General features: G+C 33.0%; 1 protein-coding gene and 1 long non-coding RNA gene across 5 annotated transcripts; one reads left to right on the top strand and one right to left on the bottom strand.

Moving 5' to 3' along the window:
• Window positions 1–9035: 9035 nt before the first annotated feature.
• Window positions 9036–12947, top strand: LOC114168266 (cold-responsive protein kinase 1-like). 3 transcript variants are annotated; one of them, XM_028053016.2, is made up of 7 exons: window positions 9036–9175; window positions 9684–9794; window positions 10151–10266; window positions 10558–10768; window positions 10853–11090; window positions 11216–11366; window positions 12176–12947. In XM_028053016.2, exons 2-7 carry the CDS (start codon window positions 9722–9724, stop codon window positions 12554–12556), a joined length of 1170 nt encoding a protein of 389 aa, XP_027908817.1. In that variant the 5' UTR covers window positions 9036–9175; window positions 9684–9721; the 3' UTR covers window positions 12557–12947. The 3 variants fall into 3 exon arrangements, with proteins under 3 accessions (XP_027908817.1, XP_085524556.1, XP_085524555.1); XM_085668430.1 differs by lacking the exon at window positions 9036–9175 and having other exon boundaries at window positions 9248–9794; window positions 10859–11090; XM_085668429.1 differs by lacking the exon at window positions 9036–9175 and having other exon boundaries at window positions 9259–9794.
• Window positions 12948–15282: 2335 nt separating this feature from the next.
• Window positions 15283–20340, bottom strand: LOC146881020 (uncharacterized). 2 transcript variants are annotated; one of them, XR_014986098.1, is made up of 4 exons: window positions 18053–20340; window positions 17563–17625; window positions 17394–17456; window positions 15285–15896 (listed from the first exon to the last, which is right to left on the bottom strand). It is a non-coding gene; the product is annotated as an uncharacterized LOC146881020 (long non-coding RNA). The 2 variants fall into 2 exon arrangements; XR_014986097.1 differs by having other exon boundaries at window positions 15283–15896; window positions 17563–20336.
• Between the last annotated feature and the right edge of the window lie 2106 nt (window positions 20341–22446).

Raw genomic sequence — 22446 nt, 5'->3', positions numbered from 1 at the left:
GTCCTATGTGTGTCATTTGGATGCTATTAAATTATGCATTTTTAGGTAATTATGTATTGAATGCGTGGTGTTATGATAAACTCTTAGAATTGTGGGAATTATCATGAAATATGAATTGGTTGAATGGTTTGGCCTTGGTGTGGTATGTGCAGGAGTGTGGGTTCAAACCTTGGTGAGAACTAAATAATTCCTTTTTGCCAAATTTTTCTTGTGCATGAATGTGGAAGGGTTAGAAACTTAGCAGCCAAGGGAGGGGTAACCTAAGGGCTGGAAAACAGAGAGTTAATTAAGCATTTGGTTAGCCTTTGTATCATTTTTATTTAAAATTCGTGTAAGCCACTAAAGGAGCAATTAAGGGAGAGAGATAATGAGAGGAAGGGTTAAAAGAGAAGAAAATAGCATTGAGGGTTCGTGGTACTCATAAGCAAAGGCTTTTCCCGAGAATTGGGACTGATAAAGTAAGGTAGTGAGGCTGAAAACGCAAAGGTTGGAGTGGAAAGCAAGGGCTAGGGAGGTTTGGTGAAGGGATAAGCACACCTACTCGAATTTAGCAAGGAATCCAGGTTAGGGGAGTTACTTGTTGTGTTTTATTTCGTGTTTGATTGGTTATGTGTCGTTTTGTAAGAATGCATGAGTTTCCCTTTCTCTTGGACGCTGTTCCACGAAAAATTCTGGGAATCTGCCCAGAAACCGCCTGGCGGCACCTGCATGCCCGCCAGGCGGCACATCAGCTTGACCTAAATGTGTTGTTTCTGCTATGAACTGCCTGGCGGTGGGATTGAGCCGCCAGGCGATGTACGCTGTATTGACACTGTTTGATTGAACTGTGTTGTATGTTGTTTTGTGTTGATTGCAATTAATGGCTATAGTTGCGAGGTTGTAAAAGACCCTGATGTTTCTGGTATTGGCATGCGTTAAATTGTCATTGGTGTAGGAATCGTGGGATAAAGGAGGGAATTCGCTGATTATTGAATTGGGTGTGTAATGCTGTGTCTTGAAACCTAATGGGATGTGATGAGTGATATGAGGGAGAGCGGGTGTAATAAAATTATGCGAAACTGATGATCATTGTTAGAAGCAAAAGCGGAAATCAGATTCTGGAATTTTGGTGTTGAGCGCGTGTGCAGAAATATGGGTATGATACCCATGATCTGATGCACCGCCTGGCGGTGGATGATTGGCCGCCAGGCGACAGTGTCCTATCAGAGTGGTGTGAGAAATCTGGAGTGTGTTGGGTGGAAAATAAAACATGAGAGAAGTATAAAGGAAATGTAGGGTAGGTTGATGATCGAATAGGGGAAAATATGAGCAAGGGTGGGGATTAGGAAATGTTAGGTATTGGAATGTTAGTCAAGGATGAAGGGAAGATGGAAGAAGAAAAAAAGAGGGAAGGAGCATATGATTTGGGTATGAGAGAAGTAAGGGACTGGGGAGTTGACAAGAGCATGCGGTATATTTAGGGGTGTGATGAAAGGTAATTGTAATGCTAGCAGTTTCCTAGGATGGATGAAGTGGTTATTTTATGTCTAAGATCTTGTTAAATTAAAGAGGACTTAAGTGAGTGGATTGATAGGGGTAAAAGCACATGTATTTGGTTACATATGATTAGTTGTAAATTCACCTATGCGAGGGCTTGATATTGGGGTTCTCCTGTGAACTTTGTGAGTGAGTTAAATGGTAGATTGGATTAACAGGGTGTCATAAACCAGAAAAGTATTGTTCTGGTATGGTGCCTGGCGGTACACTGATACCCGCCAGGCGATGGATTTAACAGGAGAGTGCGCTATACTGAGGTGCGCCTGGCGGCACGTCGAGCTCCGCCAGGCGGTGACGAGGAAACAGTGGGTCTGGGAGGACGCTGGCGCCTGGCGGTGAGTGAATACCGCCAGGCGGTCTGGAACTATTTTGCCTGGCGGCGTGTGGGCCGGGCCAGGCAGAAATACTGTTGTTCTTTGCTTTTCTGGTGTGTTGTTTTAACTGACAATGATGCTTTGCTTGGATCGGGAGATGCTGTGCCATGAGCGGGTAGGTTCATGGATGGTGTTTGACATGTGATGGTATGAACGGGGAGGTTCATATCCAGTTACTCTCACGTGGGGATACGAGCGAGGTAGGTTCGTATGTTCCGTGCTCACGTTGAGAGATGCCACGTGCAGGGAGGTACGGGGGCTGGTGGATCACATGTGTTGGACTACGGGCGGGCAGGTCCGTAGAGTAGGACTACGAGCGGGGAGGTTCGTAGAGTAGGACTACGAGCGGGGAGATTCGTAGAGGCAGGACCACGAGCGGGCAGGTTCGTGTGAGCATCAGATTCCCGAGTCCAAGGCTAACCAATTGTATGATTTGAAGACTGATAAGTCTTGGGGTTAAGGTCTTGGCCAAGAATTATATATAATGAATAAAATGGGTATATGATTTATCTTGTGTTTTATATGCTTGTTATTTTATTTTCTCAGCTCACCATTTCTGTTTGTGTGTGGCGATGATCGTGTAATTCGTTACACGGGAGCAGATGTTGATACAGGTGGTGCTGAGGATGTTCAGATGGCGGAGTGAGGGCTAGCCTGGGATTAGAGCTAGGATTTTCTCCTACATGTATTATTTTAAGTTTTTATTATGCACACGAATAATGGGAACTTGTAACCATTGACTAATTATGATATAAGTTTTGGCGCGCGTTTTCATGAAATTAAATATTCCCGCGTTGGAATTTTTTATCGAGACGACTACTAATATAATTATTTTCTTTTATTATTTATTTTTAAGTAATATTCCCTAGGGATGTTACAATGTACATATATGAGCCAAGTTTGGTGCAACAAGCTTTGTAAGCCCAAAATCAAAATTTGTTGGTTGGAGATCTTTTCAAGTAATACATTGCATGCTTTTATGTCTCTATGGATAATCTCGGGCCAAACCTCTTCATGAAGAACCCAAGGCCCCTACAAATCCTACACAAATTTTCCTTCTTGTGGGTTAGTTGACTTAGATGTTACTATGGCTTGCACATGTAAACTCAAAAGGATTAGTTCATAATAAAGATAATTGTTTTAACAATTCATACTCATACCACATGACATCATATTATGTTCGATTATAATAATAAAGAATAGTTCATAATTATACTTTTGTCATAATATGTTCGATTAAATATACTATAGCACACTAGTAGAAACATAGGGATCGTCGCACCTATGTGTCTGTATTTTTTAAATATTTGTACTATAACATAAGTTATTAATATTTGTAATTGATAGTGTAGGTGTGGGTGTGTGCATGTGCGTGTATGGGTGAATGTATGTGTGAGTGCTACGTGCATCCATGGATGTGTGGGTGTGTGCGTATGTGTATAAGGGTGTGGGTGTGTGTGTGTGTGTGTTGGTGCGTGCATGTGTGTGTATGTGTGTTGTTAAAAGAAGTATTAACTCAAAGTATTAAAAATTTAAATCATCAAAGTTTTTTTAAATTATGAGATCACATAATGATTTATGTTCAAGATGTGTTTCAACTTGCCTACCATTTGAAAGAAGAATTTTTTTTAATATATATGCAAATAACAAAAATAATATGTAGCAATTGGGTTTAAATAGATGTAATAAATAAAAATCATAATTGACCTTTTAAGGAGTCTCTTTAATTCAATTTAGAATACATGGTCCATAATTGGTTGAGTTTAGAAAACTACAAATAAAAATTTAATATTGTGATTTACATATGATCCATATCTCTCTTAAAAAATGATAATTAAATCCATTTTTTCTTTCTTACTTTAATTAATTTACCATAGATATTCTATGATTTAAAAAATATTAAGCATAATTATACTATCATCATATTATGTTTGATTAAATATATTATAACACGCTAGCGGAAACATATGTGTCGTCGCAATTGTGTATCTGCATTTTTTAATATTCGTATTATAACATGTGTTATTAATATTTGTAAATTAATAGTGTGAGTGCATACGAATGCGTGCATGCATATGTAGGTGGATGTCTATGCGAGTGCATGTGTGGGCGCGTGAGTGCGTGTGTGTGCGCGTGTATGTGGAGGGGGAGGGGTGTGTGGATGTATTATCAATATTTTCATGAAGGAAGGTCGTTACTGCTTAGCCCTTGTGAAAAGATACTATTATTCGACGGAGAAACGTCTATTTGTGTTAGGCCTTCCACTAACAATTTCTAATAATGAAACTCCAAAGCTACTTGGAACAACTTGTCCTAGAATCCATTCTAAAAGTGTCATAAAAAATAATCACGATAACAAATGTTAGACTGTTTCCATTGAAAAGAAAAGTAGTTTTTTCTTAAAAAAAAATACAAGAATATACATTAAAAGGGAAAAAATTATTTTATTTAAGAACCAGAAACTTTACAGTTTATAAAACTTAAATAATAACTTCCCTCTAACAACAAAGTTAGAGAAATATGCAAGAAATACAAACATGAATAACAAAACACCTAAAACTTTTTAATTGAATCCTTAGAACTAGGAAAACATCAACAAATAAAAAAGGTAAAGACATGTTTCAATTTTCAAGCATTTTTCCAAGCCGTTTCAACCAATCTCCACCTTCACATTATTAATTCTTTCTACAAGTTGAAAAGTGTGACCAACTCTCACGTGGTGATTAGTTGGAACCATATTATCTCATACTATACAAATATTTTTGGGAAGCAATTAACAAAGACCATTTTAAAAGAACACGTGGTAATGTCATATAAGAAGATTCTTTGTTCCCATCACTTACTGTTAAAATAAAATGCATAGACAATGTTTTGCTAGACAATGGAGGAGTTTTTGTTGAATTATATTGTACATTCAAAAGTTGGTTCAAAGATAACCCCATTTTTGTTTTGACTTAGTTCATCACCTTGTAGTTAGTTTGATTGAACTAACTGAGTGTGGGTGCGGGTGTATGCGTGTGTTTGTGGGTGTATGGGATGTAGGTACGTTCATTCGTGTGTGGTTACGTGTGTGTGTGTGTATGCGTGTCTGTGTGAGAGTGCACACTATCAATATTTTCATAAAGGAAGGTTGTTATTGATTACCTTTGTGAGAATATATTGTTCTTCAATAGGTAAATGTCTATTTGTGTTTGTCCTCCAACTAACAATTTCTAATAATAGAACTCCAAAGTTATAAACATCTAACTTTCTACATAACCATCTATGTGTCCAAATTTTTTAAATATTTGTATTATAACAAATTATTAATATTTGTAAATTGATAGTGAGGGGATGGGTGTAGGTGCATGTGGATGCGTATGGCTTGATGTGTATATGGGTTCATCCATGCGTGCATGGGTGATTGTGTGTGTGTGCGCGCGCGTACGTGCATGCGTGTGTATTCATGTGTGTGTCTTTGAGTACATGCGTTATCAACATTTTCATAAAGGAATGTCCTTACTTCTTACCATTGTGAAAAGATAATGTTCTTAAACAGGTAAATGTCTATTTGTGTTAAACCTCCCACCAACAATTTCTAATAATAGAACTCCAAAGCTATAAACATATGATTTTTTAGTCACTTGATTTTGGATTGCATATACAAGTGCTAGATAACCACAACAGTACCAAATAATAAGAACAAATCAAAACAAAATATGGAAAATAATGCTAATAAACCTGAAATTTATAAGAATCTGAAATTTCACAATATGAGCAAATTGAAGACAAAATGACGAGCTTACACCATTCCAACAACACGTGTATTAATATGGGTTAAGTTTCGTAGAATAAGCTTTGCAAGCCCAAATTTTGAAAATTTTTACGGGAGATTTTTGTCAAGTAGTACATTGCTTGCTTTTATGTCTCTATAGGTATTGTGGGGCTAAACCTTTCATGAAGAAACACAAGGCCCCTAGCAACACCTACACAAATGTACTGAATTGGACGTTACTATGGCTTGCACCTATAAACTCGAAAGGATTAGTTGATAATTAAGATAATAGTTTTAACAATTCATACTAATACCACATGACATCATATTATGTTCGATTAAATATACTATAGTACACTAGCAGAAACATAAGTGTTGTTGCACCTGTATGTCCGTATTTTTTAAATATTTGTGTTCTTACATAAGTTATTAATATTTGTAAATTAATAGTGTGTGTGGGTGCATGTGTGAGTGTGTGCGTGCATGTGTGAGGGTGTGTGCGTGTTGTTAAGACATGACATGTGACACTATCACTACCACATGACATGATTTTGAATTGAAATGTGGACAATTTATTTTTTAAATAAAAAATTATAAAAATAGCAAAAAAAAAATAAAATTATGAATTGACACGTGATAGCTCACATGTCGTTAACTATTTAAACAACAACACCTAAAAGGATTTAATTGAACAAAATTAACGAAAATTAGAACTTAGTTAAAAAAAAAATTAGAACCACATTGAAAAAACTAAACAAAAATAGAGACCATAGTATTATTTAAGTCTTTTTTTTTAATATATACGCAAATAACGAAAATAATACGTAGCAAATAGTTTTAAGTAGGTGTAATAAATAAAAATCACAATATCCCTTTTAAGGAGTGTTCTTAATTCTGTTTAGAACACAAAATAATTTGTTGAGTTTTAAAATACTACAAATAAAAATTTAATATTATGATTTACATATGAGACATTGAAAGATGATATGAAATGCTAAATAAATAGTATATAGTTTGATGTATATAAACACCATTGTTATAGTATGAATTGATAATGAATGTTGTTGTGTCTTGATAATGAAAAGAAATATATAAAAATATAAAGATTTTGTTTGGTAAAAACGTAATTATAAGAAACATTAAATTCTTTTTCCTCTTTTCTCCCGAGTCTCACATAAAATGTAACACGCAATACGAAAATCCTAAAATATCAACACACCAATTTATCCAATATCGAGAAAGCTCATTTTTTTTTCTTGAAAAGATTTGCAAATCCACCGTCTAAGTTCAGTAATAAGCCTTTTGAGGATCGTTATGTAAAAATAAACAATTAAAACATAAAAACAAGGTTTATGATAACAAAATGGCTTAAATACCTTTTTCGTCCTCATTTTCGTAGTGTTTGTTACGGATGATCCTCATTTTCACATAATGTTTAAAATGTTCTTCATTTATACAGAATGTTTAAAATGGTTCTAATTTTCGCAATTCGTGTTTTATTTAGTCCTTTTCTGTGACGTCGTGTAAATCAGTAACGGAGTACTGTACAAGTGACACTGTTTATGTTACGTTGCATTGAGGTGTGTTACATGTACTCCGTTACTGATTTAAACGGCGTCACAGAAAAGGACCAAATAAAACACGAATTGCGAAAATGAGGATCATTTTAAACATTCGGTAAAAATGAGGACCATTTTAAATATTATGTGAAAATGAAGACCATCCACAACAAACACTACGAAAATGAAGACGAAAAAAGTATTTAAACCTAACAAAATATCATGATAGTGACAAAGTAACAAAAACTCCAAATAGGAAAAAATAAAGAAGATTCTATGCATTATTTACCAAATAATTGGGTTTGTAACGATAACTATGTATCATCAACTTATGTTATAATACAAATATTTAAAAACCGTTAGACACATATATAACAACACCTCTGTTTCCGTTAATAATTATAAAAACTCTATAATATTGCTTATTTAAATTGTTATTTTAAGATTTACATTAATTAATTTTAAATCATAACAAAATTGATTTTATTTTATTTTAAATAATTTTCCTTTCATAAAATAGTTATAGAAAAATTTAGGTTATATTATCCAAGTTATACGTCAAAACAAAGTCTTAAACCTTGAGAAGGTTAAAGGAATGAAGAAGAAAAGTAGCATGCGGGACAATTGGTTGGTGGCCATAACTTCTCCTAAAACCTTACTCATTCTCAAACTAACTTTTGCTTTTTATTATTAAAACCATAACTTACATAAATTATTGGAAAATAAATGAAAGATTCACACTTTAAGAAAACTCGTGATTTAATAACATATTTAAGTAATATAATAATATATGTTAATATTTTAGGTTAAAATATTTAAAAAATAATTAAAATATTAATAATTTAAATTATTAAATAAGTATTTTTTTCTCCACCGTATCAAAATATCACCACTCCAAATTATAACGACAATTATAATCATAATAATACGTAAAACTTAGGAAATATTTTTAAAATTCTAACGCACTTTTCTGTTTTTTATGCCCTAAAACAAAACAAAAAATTATTTTCAAATAAACATAAATGTTAAATTTTAGAAGAATAAAATATTTGCAGTTAAATAATCTTATGATGAACGTATACTTTGGAAGCATATTCTGTAATTAAAGTAAACAATTTTTAAGTTTATAAACCCTCATGTTGAATGAGAATTTGTAATTTAATAATTAAAATAAAAAATAGTTTAAATACAGCAAATAGTTTATTGAACTTAAGGTTTAAGTATAAAATTTTATGTAAACTAATCTAACATCCTATCAGTTAGTTTAATAATGGGTCAATTAAACAAATTAAAATAAATAAATAAATAAATAAATACATTAATTTGATTTCCATTCTTATAATAATATTATTCTAATGAAATATAAAATTGCTTAGTAATACTTAAAGGTTAGAAAAATAGGTAGTGATTAGTAATACTGCAAACACATATATGAATATATATGTTTAGTCTTTTTTCTAGGATAATAATAAATAATAAAATTATTATTATTATAATATAAAAATAGTTATAAATAAATTTTATAATTTTATTGTAAACAATTTTTATTGATTTTATAAAAAAATTATAAATAATTATTTTAATTTAAAAAATTATTAAGTTTAAATTAAAAAAATTTATCTAAAAGTTAAAAATTAGTAAAGGAATTACATTAGTTTAAAAAAAGGATTACATAAATGATAAAATCTTTTATATAATAATATATTTTTGTCATAAAAGTAAATTTTGTAAAACTAAATTAAGAATTTTGTAAAACTAAATTAAAAATTTTGTATATAGACCCTCATGACAGAGTCTAAGTTTACCAGGTATTATTCTCCTTTTGCAACTAAATGCTTTCATGCTTCTAAGCTTTAAAGATAATTTCATAGCTGTACAAAACATGTTCTCTCTCTTATAATTCACATTTTCAAAGACTTGGTTTCAGAATATTGGTTTTCTTCTTTCTTCATGTAAGTTTATCTGTGGTTATAGTTCAATTTCATTTTATGCAGAAATGTACAAGGAAAAACCAGATTTGGTTCTTACAGTTGCTAAGATCGTAGTGTGTTGTCGTTTCATATATTTAATTGTTCAAGTTATGTAGGATATACCCTTCTATCATTTTCGAGTTTTTGTTGCACAATTGAAGATTGGCAGCAATGGAATGTTATTTTACTTGGTTACGCAAAGAAACAAGTCAAGTTGACTTTTCATGAAGAAAGAATAAAAAAACAAAAAAATTGACTTAGGATTTTGATTTTTCGTGTTCATTAGAATAACTAATATTCAATTGAGCATCATTTTTTGATAGGAGTGTTTGTATGCAAATGGTATTTCTTTAATTGCCTATTAGCAGTAGCAGAAGTTCCTTGCAACGGCTGATAAAGTTTAACCAGATTTTGTTTTCCGAGTATCCCTTTGAGGCGGTGGCGAGATTTTGGGAGATTTCAATCTCAATTATCTCTTTCACTTTTGCAGAGCTAGTTTTGATCAATTGGAGCAGGAGGGTTACTCTGATGACTTGTTTCTTTAATCTTTTCAGAAAGAAAGGATCTTCCTCAGCCACTCGATTGACCGGAGTTGATTTAGGTATACTTTAATATATTATGTGGTCTTCCATGGATGAGCTTCTGTTTTGTTAAATTATTTATTCAATAATTGAACTATTCCAAGACTTGGTCCTTGTTGGTGTTTCCATAAACCACAAAAACATAATAATCCAGTTTTACGGTCACCCTCGTTTTTGTATTAGTTGAGTCTTCGTTTTTGAAACGGGTTTGGGTCAGTGAGACGGTTACAGTTGTCTAGGATGACATGCTTACATACTCAGAAAGCACGAGCCCTATTTTTTGTATTCTTTGTTTTTACAATCTGATATATATGAAACATTGGTATGATCAAAATGTTCCCTGTTTTGATCAAGTATAATGTATACCCTGCAACAGATATTTCAGAAATTCAGAATGTCAAGATCTACACTTACAGGGAATTGCGAAGTGCCACCGAAAGTTTTAGTCCTGCAAACAAGATAGGACAGGGAGGTTTTGGAGAAGTCTATAAGGTGATTGCAGCAGTATGGTATCAGTCTAGAATTTATGAAGATTTCTTATACCCACTAAGACTCTGATTGGCTAAATTCTTAATAAGCTCTTGTAGAAACGAAACTAAGAAGGTAAAATGAATTGAGTTTCTTCCATAAGCTAAAAAACTTATGCACCTAACTTTAACTTTTATAGCTATGGAGAAACTCAATACATTTTTTTCTTGTTTTCTTCTTCTATAAGTACTTATGTTGAAGTTTATCATGAGTTTAAATAATAAAAATGTTATTGATAAATTTCTCCTTGGTTAGGGAAAGCTGAGAAATGGTTCTCCAGTAGCTATAAAGGTTTTATCAGCTGAATCAAGACAAGGGGTCCGAGAGTTTTTGACAGAAATAAAGGTGATATCTAGTATAGAACATGAGAATCTAGTTAAGTTGCATGGATGCTGTGTGGAAGACAACCATAGGATTTTGGTCTATGGCTATCTTGAGAATAACAGCCTAGCACAAACACTTATTGGTAATTGAGTTGATGTCATGTAGTATGAGTGTGAATTGTTAAAAGAGCTATCTTAATTGTGAACTAATCCTCTTGAGTTTGTAGGTGCAGGCCACAGTAACATCCAATTCAGTTGGTCTACAAGAAGGAACATTTGTGTAGGTGTTGCCAGGGGCCTTGCATTCCTTCATGAAGAGGTCCAACCCCACATTATCCACAGAGACATAAAAGCAAGCAATGTCCTACTTGACAAAGATCTTGAGCCAAAAATTTCAGATTTTGGGCTTGCAAAGCTTATTCCACCAAACCTAACTCATATCAGTACACGTGTTGCTGGAACAGTGTAAGCCCATCATTTTATCTTCAATTAGCTCCTATTGTGAAATTTCAGATTTTTGGAATTTTCAGGTTTATTAGCATTTTCTTCCCCACTTTGTTCTTACTCGTTCTCTTGGTTTGGTTTTGTAGTGGTTATCTTGCACCTGAATATGCAATCCGAAATCAAGTGACAAGAAAATCAGATGTTTATAGCTTTGGAGTTCTATTATTAGAAATTGTTAGTGGAAGACCTAACACAAATAGACGTTTACCTGTTGAAGAACAGTATCTTCTCACAAGAGTAAGTAAGCAGTAACGACCTTCCCTTATGAAAATATTGATAAGGACTAAAAGCAATTAGATGTAGTTGAGGATTCAAATTGTATGCAGTGTGAAAGAAATATTCGAAGAGATTGGCATTCATACATAGAATTTTATTTTTGATGGCACTTCATTTTCTTCTTCCCTATGTCAGTTTAAGATGTGGTGAGGCAGCCACATGCATTTCCCGTCTTGAATTTCTGGAACTTAACATGTTCAACTCTGGTATCAACCTTTAAAAAAATTGTGGATAATTAAAGATAAATGTAAATAGAAGAAGCCATACTAGACCATGTGTTCATCCCGACGTAAATTTCATTTTCTTTATTTTTATGGTAGTCCTTTTAACTCGTTAACTATTTCATACACATTAAGAAACAAGGTTACAATGTTGACATTAAAGTTTCAACTAAGAAGACGGGCTTATGGGTGGAATCGCTTGGTTTTGGCCAAGAGCTGTTGTACTCTATGAGAAACAAGTTATATTTGTTCAAGTAACATGGTTGATTCTGTCTCCATAGATTATATAGTTTAAGTGTTCATTTTCATTGTTATTAATAAAGCAAGTATACATGATGAGTATGACTGTTTGTTAAGAACTTCTTACTATGCTTGCAATAAGACATTTTCAATCGGCGCAATGTAGCTATCGTAACAAAATGAGCTCTAGTAATGTAAACTTTGTAGTACTAAGGCATACTTAATCTGGGATTAATTTGTTTGTGTCAAGGATTGAAATCATATTTCCTTGAAACTTTATGGAAACTCAAAAGTTAATGTGTCTTACAGGCTTGGGATTTGTATGACGCTGGAGAGACAGAAAAAATGGTGGATGCTTTTCTAGACGGAGACTTCGATGTTGAGGAGGCAATCAGGTTTTGTAAGATTGCTCTCCTTTGCACGCAGGATTCACCTCAGCTCCGACCCTCTATGTCCATTGTGCTTGAAATGCTTTTAGGTGAAAAAGATGTGAATGAGGAGAATGTGACAAAACCAGGCATGATATTTGAATTTGTGGAAGCCAAAAGTGCATGGAAACAAAAGGGCAAGTCTGAAGAGAATGGTAAATTTTTGTTGGCTGAAGGGAAGCAAGATGAGTCATCTTCTTCAGAAACCATGACCTCTTTTGCTACCATGACCTTCACAGCAATCTGTGATCGAAGTAATTAATTTGATTATCAACAGGTAGCCTTGATTCTCCCCCCTTATTCTGAAGCAACCAATCTTTGTTACCTTTTATGGCTACAATGCAGAGTGTAAATTTTTTTGTGTAATATTTTCTTCTCATTCTATATTAATCAGTGATAAATGAGTTCAATTTGTAATTCATTGGTCGGGTAAACTTTTTGTAAGAAATTAGTGTCAATGATCTATGTAGGCCATATACCATAGTATTTTGAATCAGGGCATTGTTTATTGTTGGCTTGATTTTTTGTGGTTCTTATGCTGCTGTTTGTTTAAGATAGTGCTTGCTCAGCTCATACATCATACTGCCCATTAGTGTGCAAATTGTAATCCCATCAACGATCTTCTGAAATATAGACTTGAATTATTTCTGTGACTTTCTGTGTTGCTAAAATTTCTTCCACATTGTATTATTATGCTCATAATTGAGTTTAATATATGATTCTGACATGAATTGTGTGCTCTATTGTCAACATTTGTATAATGCAAATTCTTTATTCCAGTTAATGGAAAGTGAAGTCGTTTTTGTTATATAAATGACTAAGAATTTCATTATTCGTTACCTAATCATCACCTGTCATGACTCAATAGTAATTGTACACATGATGAAGGAGGAGACCACAGTACTAAAAGCTCTCAAGCTATTGTATCTAAGTTCTGTTCAAGCAAAAAACTCATTTTGTGCTTGTAAATTGCAGTGCTGCTACTTGACCCTGTTGGCTGCTAATATTATAACACAGTCCTCATTTCAAATCCAACTACCAAGGCATGGTATGTTACAGAAAAGTATTTGTCCGGGGATGAAAATCCCTAATGAAAATTTGGGACAAAGAAGGATATTGTCTTCACCGTACAACCCTGTGAAGAAAAATAACGTAATTTCACACTATTAACCATAATAAATCAAACATTAACTTTTATTAAAAAAAGTCATAATAAAAATTAAGTTTTATTAAAAAAAATACTTTAAATATACATAATACATAGCAAACTATGTTAACATAAACATGCACTTCATATATATATATATATATATATATATATATATATATATATATATATATATATATATATATATATATATATATATATATATATATATATATATATATATATATATATATATATATATATATATATATATATATATATATATAAAATATAGGTTAAAATATTCCCTTCATCCATGTTTTTGTTGAAAAATCTCAAATAGATCCTAAGATTTTTTTTAGTCTCAATTAGGTCCATATTTTTGAAAATGTGTAACAATTAGGCCCATTCCGTTAGTATGATGTTAAGGGTGTTAAGGATATGGCACGTGTCAGCTCCACATTTTTTTGATTTTTTTTTAATTTTTTTAATTTTTTTTAAAAATTTTAATTTTTTTTTTAAAATTATTCATGCCACGTGTCACGTCAATATTGTGCCACGTGTCACGTCAGTAAGGTGACACGTGTCAAATTATTGTTTGAATCTCAATTTGGTCCATATATTTGTTATTTTTATTACATTTCAGTCCATGTTTTAAAAAAATTTTAAATATATTTATTTTAACCTTTTACAAAATTTTTTTAAAATTTTATATTTAAATTTATAAAATTGTTATTTTTAAACCAACTATAACATTTATATATAAATTATTTAAAACAATTTTGTAACAAGTTAAAATAAATATTTTAAAATTTTAAAACAAAATATAAAATAAACTTAATATTATTAAAATTGTTTAATAAAAATATCATTATAAAATTTATATAAAAGTTAAATTTGATCTCAATTTGGAGAAGATGAAATTGAAAATTAAAAAAAATGGACTAAAATATAATTAAAATAACAAATATATGGACCAAATTGAGATTCAAACAATGACTTGACACGTGTCACCTTACTGACTTGACACGTGGCACAATATTGATGTGACACGTGTCATGAATAATTTTCAAAAAAAAAATTAAAAAAATTAAAAAAAAAATTAAAAATTTTTTAAAAGAAATTCAAAATTCAAAATTCAAAATTCAAAAAAATGAGGAGCTGACACGTGGCATGTCCTTAACACCGTTAACATCATACTAACGGAATGGGCCTAATTGTTACACATTTTCAAAAATATGGACCTAATTGAGACTAAAAAAAATCTTAAGACCTATTTGAGATTTTTCAACAAAAACATGGATGAATGGAGTATTTTAACCTAAAATATAATATAAACACCTCAATGAAAGACAGATTCAGTTTAAAGAAGACTTCTATGATCCTAAAATACTTTGTATTGCGAATCGTTTTTTGTTTCACTAGCAGGTCCAGTTTCAGTAGCCAGCAAAGGTTGAACAGCTTTGACTATAATGTTCATGTTAAGTCTGAGATCAGCTTCATATTGCATACAAAGTGCAGCAACAACAGCCGTACGTAATTAACTAAGTATCATGTTGTTATCCATAAATGTTGTTCTTAAATTGATCTTTTATTGTCTTGGGTATCTGTAGTTCCTGCTAAGATTCTCAGGAAAAAATATGGGTATGGTTCCCACATTAAAAATTTGTATATTTTCCTCTAGCATAATTAATACCTTTAACTCATACTGAAATTGAGATCATATCTAAAATGTGCCTATTCAAACCTAGAATTGAAACCACTAGACTTAAGAATATGCAACTCATTCTAATTCTAATACTAAAACTACCAAGTCAGCAAAATAACTATGCAACCAAGTTTCAATTCATCTAGCATACTATTACAACTACTAATTACTCCAGAAATCAAGGAATTCGAAAGTTGACTATGCACCTAGGTACTACTGCAACAAAACAGAAGTTAAAATAAAGCATAAATTGTGACTAAAAAAAACTGTATTTAACTAACTACTCAAATATAAGCAACAACTAAATTTTTAAAACAGAGTCACTTATGCCTAGAACCAGCACTGCACCTGCAATTCAAAGCAGCTAAAACAGAAAAATTATTAGTAGTGCTGCTAGCTAAGAAAACTGAAAAAAATTCAAAGAAATTCAAACCTCCCCCCACACTTCACACCAAAACTGCGCATTGCCCTCAATGTGGCAACCAAATAACAAAAAACAGTAAAAAGAGGAAGGGACCTAATGTAACATCCCATTTAATTAATAACGTTAATTAAAAGAAATGTCATACAGTATAATATCGGAAACAAAGGTCTGGAGTATAAGAGTCTACAGTATTCAAAATAATTGCCCAAGGGACAGACAAGTACATGGGCTACAACCCTAGAAGAAACTTGGATGGCAGAATCCAACCCAAAGCTAAGCAGCGGAGTCTCCATTATCCTGTTGACCACGGGGGGTTCTCACATCTGCTCACATTAATAAATTGATGATCATCACAAAAAGAGAACACTACACGCACAGACCATACACCAAGCAGAAAGGGTAAGCTAGAGTAGAAAACAGTTTGTCATACAGTTACATGCTATTTCACAGTCCAAGGAATATATGTCAACCAAACATGTTATGACTCTTCAAACAATACACTAAGACTCAGACACGACTCATCCGGATACATATCATTAGCCGGATTCAGCGGATGCTTGCACTTGTGGTGGACTTCCCTGCTCTACCGAGCTGCTCTCCCCCGAGCTAAATGTTACAATGTTTCATCCCCACACACAAGCTTAGCCCTTAATGAATTTCAGGGCTCCTGCTACTCTCACCTTTAGAGTGTCAGGATGCAACCTTACCTTGAATCCTTACTAAATTATATAGATGGGGCACCACCATGAACTCTCACTAACAGGAATCATGGAATTACGTCCCGACCAACTGAGGCACCACCATAAAGTCTCACCTAGAGGCTCATGGAGTTACGTCCTTACCAAATGAGGCACCACCACGAAACTATCGTGGAATTACATCCTAACAAACCCAATCATCATGCTTCCAACAATCAATATTGAATCATTTATCATGCCAAAACCATGCCACTTTGATAACCAACCATCCCATACAAATCACATGCCAAGGTCATGTTAAACTTATCAATCACAAGCCATAAACCATTCTACTCATACCCATTCGCCCAATTCATGCTTTTAAAAGTAATTGAATCAATCCACAAGTTCAAGTTAAAGTAAGAAATTAAAATTATGCAGCAATTTTCGCGTAAGCTAGACTGATCTCGCTTAATCTAGACTGGTCTCGCTTAAGCTAGAAATTCTCGCTTAAGCTAGACTGATCTCGCTTAAGCTAAAATCTCTCGCTTAAGCTAAACTGACAGGTTTTCACTGATTTTAACATGTAAAAACACGAAATCCCAAACAACAAAAAATTAAGAAAACTCAAGCACGTTGTATAAAACGTTGGCATCATATTTCATGCTTTAAAAGGGTAAACAAATCAATCATGGGAGCATACAAGCATTTAAACAACTCTACTGTCAATCTCGCTCGAGCTAAGGAGCTCTCACTCAGGCGACAGGGGTCTCTCGCTTAAGCGAGATTGAAAACAAAGAGTACTTCGAGTTCTCGCTCATGCTAGCCCATCTCGCTCAAGCGAGAGGCCTTCGCTCAGGCGAGCACTCGAAACCAAAGGGGGGGGGCGAGTTACTGCCATTCTCACTTAGGTGAGAGCTCCTCGCTTAGGTGAGAGCTTCCCGTTTGGGCGAGAAACAACTTGCTTAGGCGAGCATAGCAGATCTCAACTGCTCTCACGCATGCAAAGCCAAAAATCCATCCAGAAACAGTACACAAATTATTTTCACACCATCAAAAGCACATCAAATCATCAAGAGCACCCAACAGAACCAAAACAGACACATTATTTATAAAAGCATGAAAAATCCTAGCTTCCCTCACCTGGACAGATGCTATAGGCACCTACGGCAAAGAACCCAACAGCTCCAGGAGCATACTCAAGAGCTGAGAACAGTGGCACAAAATGAAAACGGGATTACTACGGTGAAACCTATCAGGAACTACGAAAACAAGCTGGAGAAGAAAGAGCATGAGTGAAAGAAAAACTTACGTGGAGCAGAGAATGAGGTTGAGCTGACTTGAATCTGAATGAGCTTCGAACCCTAGCAGAGCACTGTTTGAAGGGAAAAGAGAAGAGGAGTAAGGTGGCTGATTTTGCAAAGTGGACAGAACATGAGAGGGTTAGGTTGGTTTAGGGGTTTTGGAATGTCCTATGGGCCAGCCTTATGCCCAACTGACTAAGAGAGACCCTTAAATTTTAGGACAAAATTAAAGTGGGTCTTACACCTAAATACTTCCTAAACTAATGTAAAGAAAAAGAAAACTAACCTACTTCTAAGACTACAACAGATTGACCTAATTCCAAGTAGCCACAAATCAAAATTAATTTTCTTTAGTTTTATGAAGTATAATCTATTTTCTACCATCTTATTTTCTATATTATAGATACTATTTATATTAACTAGAGAAGATACTAAGTTCCTACTACTACCATATTTACAAACAAACAAATGGAAACAACTCTTTCAGCTTTTCAGTACTCAGCCAATTTGTCCGGTAACTTCATGTGTGCACCAATCTGATTCTGCAAATCATTCTGCTGGAATCTGTCCAAACCAGTTTTGATGTGCTTTTCCGTGGTATTCTGCTGCGGCTGCTGCACCATCTTATCCAATGTAAGTGCAGGAATTTCAGCTTCAATAATTGCAAAATTCACACCTGGAAACTCAGAAAACACTGCAGGAACAAGATTAGCAGCACCAATTCTAAAATCCAAATCAGCAAACACAGTAGAATCAGTGAAATCCTCATCAAAGATAGGTGGATAATCAAAATCAACAATAATGGTTGTTGGATCCTCAAAATCAGTGAAGTTATCGAAAAAAAAAAGGATCAACAAAGCAATTAGAAAAATCAGTGACTACTACATTAACACCATCAAAAGAGTTATAAGTAGAATCTATGACAGTATCTATCTCTTTACAAATGACACATCTATCATCAATGCATGTACCGCCTATAATTTCATCCCTATTTAGCTCTAAAGCATCTAATAGTTCAGCAAATTCAATTTCTAATTCTATGTCTGTCCAAGCATTTTCGTCATCTATGCCTTCAAAATCAGCCATATCAACTTTTGAACCATCAAACAATACAAGGCTGTTATTTTTAAAATCAGAATCCAATTTCTCCTTAAAAATTTCATCAAAATCTGAGCAGACATCAATCATGCTATTTGCTACGGGAATATGCAAATGCTCAATGGTACATGGTGAAACAATGGTATTCTCTAAAGATTCAACATGCACATGCTCAAAAGCATCAAAATCAGACCTAGGATCACACGCATCAGCATCAAACTCCATCTCAAAATAATGCAGCACTAAAACATGATTTTTAGCTTTATTAAGCTTTTCCTGATACGCTTTGGAGGTTCTGAAATCAGTTTTACCTCTGCAGCTAGAAGAGTAATTTCCAAAACAGTAAACATAATCCATGGCTAAAAAACATGCAACTAAGAAAGTAACAATAAAATCAAAACCAAAACAGTAATAGAGCTAAGACTGATTCTAAAATTACTATATACAAGACAAATTAGTTTACACACATCATCTAAAATTGTCATTTCCCCGACAACTGCGCGATTTGATGAACTAGAATTAGCAACATTAAGTTCATTCAAAACCAATTTTTCCCCTAAAATATAGAGATGCAAATGCCTGTAAACAACTTGTGGTGGGGAAAATTTAACTAACTAAAATAATATGCTAATATGCAATGCATGACTATGCCTATAAACTAATCCTAAATTTACTAAAACTAAATGAATTTACTTTATATGGATGTTTAACATGTACAAAAAAGTAATTAAAGCACGAAATATGAAATCTAAAATCAACTAAAACCCACTAGAACGAACAAATTACAATCTGTTTGATGAAATGCTGATCAAAACCTAGCTTCCACTAGGTGTTCAATGAAATGCCTAAATGAACCTAACATGTGATTTTTACAAGGTAGATGCATAAAACATGCTTTAATCACCTAACTAATTATAATATGCATATTAAATTGAATAGAAACTAGAAGAATGGAAAATCACAAGTGAATAAGAAAATCACATAATTTATGCTTTGACAGTGAAAATATGCATGTGAATGTGCAGGGCCTGAATTAATGGAATGGATTAAGGGATGATTTGATGATGCAAAAGACTTTATATTAACATCAACTGAATGCAGGAACTGAAACGAAACTAAATGATTGAATATAAACGAAAATCACAATTCCAAAACCCAAGCTAGTGAAAAAAAGGTATTTAACGAGAAAAACTGTATTTTGTAATTTTGAGTTGAATTCGATAATTAAAAGTGCTAACACGTTCAGAAGCATTCATCTAATCAACATCAATCAATTAAAACTTCAGAAAATGAAATTCGAACTTAAATTGGCCAATCACAGTGAAAAAAAAAAAAAAAACTCAAGAACACTTAAACTTGCTTCTATCACAAATTTTCTTCCAATAACCAGGTTTAACACTGAAACCTTGGTATTTTTCAATCTTTTGGACACACCAGGTTATTGGATGGATCCATAACAAAACCTAGTAAGATATGGAAGAAATACTTGAAGAATGGTGGTTAAATTTATTTTGAACTGTTACACGGTGATATCATACTTAAACATTGAAATATTTTCAGACCCTTTTTTTGTTTTATTTACTTCAAACTTGTTGACATTTTTCTACCTAACATTATGACACTTCTGCAACTTTTGTCTTTAGTTTTCACCCTTGTTTGCATTTTCCTCATCTTTTCAAATTCTAACTTCTATATATACTTCAGAAACAAAAAACTCCTGTTGTAAATTAAACAAATTCTGATCCATATTAAACTGTTATTCACCACAAGTAAACGGATTTGGATTTAAGGTTTACTGATTCGGATTCTTTTTAGTATGACTGTAGCGAAAACCTAACATCTACCCTTTTTCATCAATATGAGTAAACCCTCTTAGTTCTTCAATAATTTCTACATCACATTGAAATTCTTGAACAAACTCTTGAGGGCCATGGGTGAGCAAGAATTCCTGAAGAACCATAGTTTGTGATTGGTTGGAAACTTGTATTCTGAAATGGGTGGATGGGAAACAAAATAGGTCCAACATTTTTGTGTAAATTCCTGCTACATTGCCATTTTCACAAAAATAAAATAGGTTTGTCATACATTCTGCAGCAAGCCAGCTATAGTTTGTTGTCGTGCTAGAATTCTTTCATGATTATCGTATAGGACCTATGTTTCTTTCCCTTAAGGCAATGAAATTTATATAGTTAATATTTTTGTAGTGACCTGGCTAATTAGATTCATCCTCTATGCTTTTCTGTTCACATGCATGAATGCTTGATGTTTATATTTAATTTTACCCTAGTGCTAAACCTATAACATTAATTTGGTAAGTGTTTGACTGTGCTTCAAAAAGTTCCATCTGAATTCTATTATTGTTTCTAGGTTAAATTACTCTTTTGGTCTCTTTATTTGTCATAAAATTTCACTTTGGTCCTAAAGTTTTTATTGTCTCAATTTGGTCCTCATTTTCTTAAAAATGACTCAATTTGGTCCTCACCGTTAGTTTGACCAGACAGTGTTAAAGTCAATGCCACGTGTCAATTTTTGATTTTTTTGAATTTTTTCGATTTGTTTTTTGAATTTTTTGAATTTTTTACACGTATCACTTCATAGTTGTGCCATGTGTCAAAGTGTGACACGTGGCACAACTGTGAAGTGACATGTGTAAAAAAATTCAAAAAATTCAAAAAAAAATTCAAAAAAATTAAAAAAAAACCAGAAATTGACACGTGGCGTTGATTTTAACACTGTTTGGTCAAAGTTAACAGTAAAGATCAAATTGAGTCATTTTTAAGAAAATGAGAACTAAATTGAGACAACGAAAAACTTAAGGACCAAACTGAAATTTCATGACAAATATAGTGACTAAAAGAGTAATTTAACCTTGTTTCTATTATCTTCACCTTTTGAATTTTATTTATCCAATGTCTGAAGTTTTGATTAAGTCCTCTGCAAGTTAAAAACATTAGTTTTCCAGAATGCAGTATTGACTTACAAGATTACACTCCATGCACATATCCAAGGGTAATGTTACTGATTGTAGTCCATTCTTTCATGTCATAGGACTTGTAGAAGAAATTTTTGTCATTGATTATGTATGCTTAAATGTTGTTGGAACGCCAATGCCCTCCAAAATCTGAGAGCAAAGAATGCTTAGTTCCTCCCCCAGATGGGTATAAGCCTCCAATTAGATGGCCTAAAAGCATAGATGAATGTTGGTAAAAGTATAATATATGTCTTTTAGGCTAACAATAAAACCTTAGCTTAATTGAAATTTCCTTTAATAGATATTTTGCCACTCCTTCAAGTGTTCTGTGTTATGTCTAGTTACAACAATTTTCCAAATGAGTGGAATAACAAGCGGAAGTCTAGTCAGCATTGGTTAAGAAAGAAAGGCCAGAAATTCATCTTCCTAGGGGAAGGGAACTATGTTCCACTACTTACACTACAAAAATTTAATCAATTAATAGCACAGTTAATTTTTAACCGTTCTAAAAATCCATTATAAAATTATAAAATTGTGGCAAAAATATAACTGTTCTAAAAATACCATTACTTTATTTAATTTTATTTTGCTTCATTATATTATATTTTATTTTGTTTTATCTTATTTCATTTTTACTTTTCTTTTTAATTTTTATTCTTTTATCTTCCATGGATTTGGAAATAAAATGAAATGGAAAGGAGATTGAATTTTGTGCGGTGTAGTGCTCTTGACTATCTGAGTCTTCCATTGTTTCCAACATCATTCATATATAGTTAGTTACTTCACACAGAGATAGAGCAGAGGAGTAAAAGAAGAAAAACAA

Source organism: Vigna unguiculata, chromosome 11 (assembly GCF_037176805.1).
Source record: "Vigna unguiculata cultivar grain cowpea cultivar isolate G323 ecotype 2 chromosome 11, ASM3717680v1, whole genome shotgun sequence".
Lineage (NCBI taxonomy): Eukaryota > Viridiplantae > Streptophyta > Magnoliopsida > Fabales > Fabaceae > Vigna > Vigna unguiculata.
The sequence above is the reverse complement of the archived record's forward strand: the minus strand, read 5'-3'. Positions and strand labels throughout refer to the sequence as shown.

Bases quoted from the DNA above. Each gene is read 5' to 3' on its own strand.
- LOC114168266 (XM_028053016.2), top strand. From the start codon at position 9,722: ATGACTTGTTTCTTTAATCTTTTCAGAAAGAAAGGATCTTCCTCAGCC. The intron at 10,267-10,557 runs GTGATTGCAGCA...CTCCTTGGTTAG, and splicing joins GTTTTGGAGAAGTCTATAAG to GGAAAGCTGAGAAATGGTTC. The intron at 11,091-11,215 runs GTAAGCCCATCA...TTGGTTTTGTAG, and splicing joins ACACGTGTTGCTGGAACAGT to TGGTTATCTTGCACCTGAAT.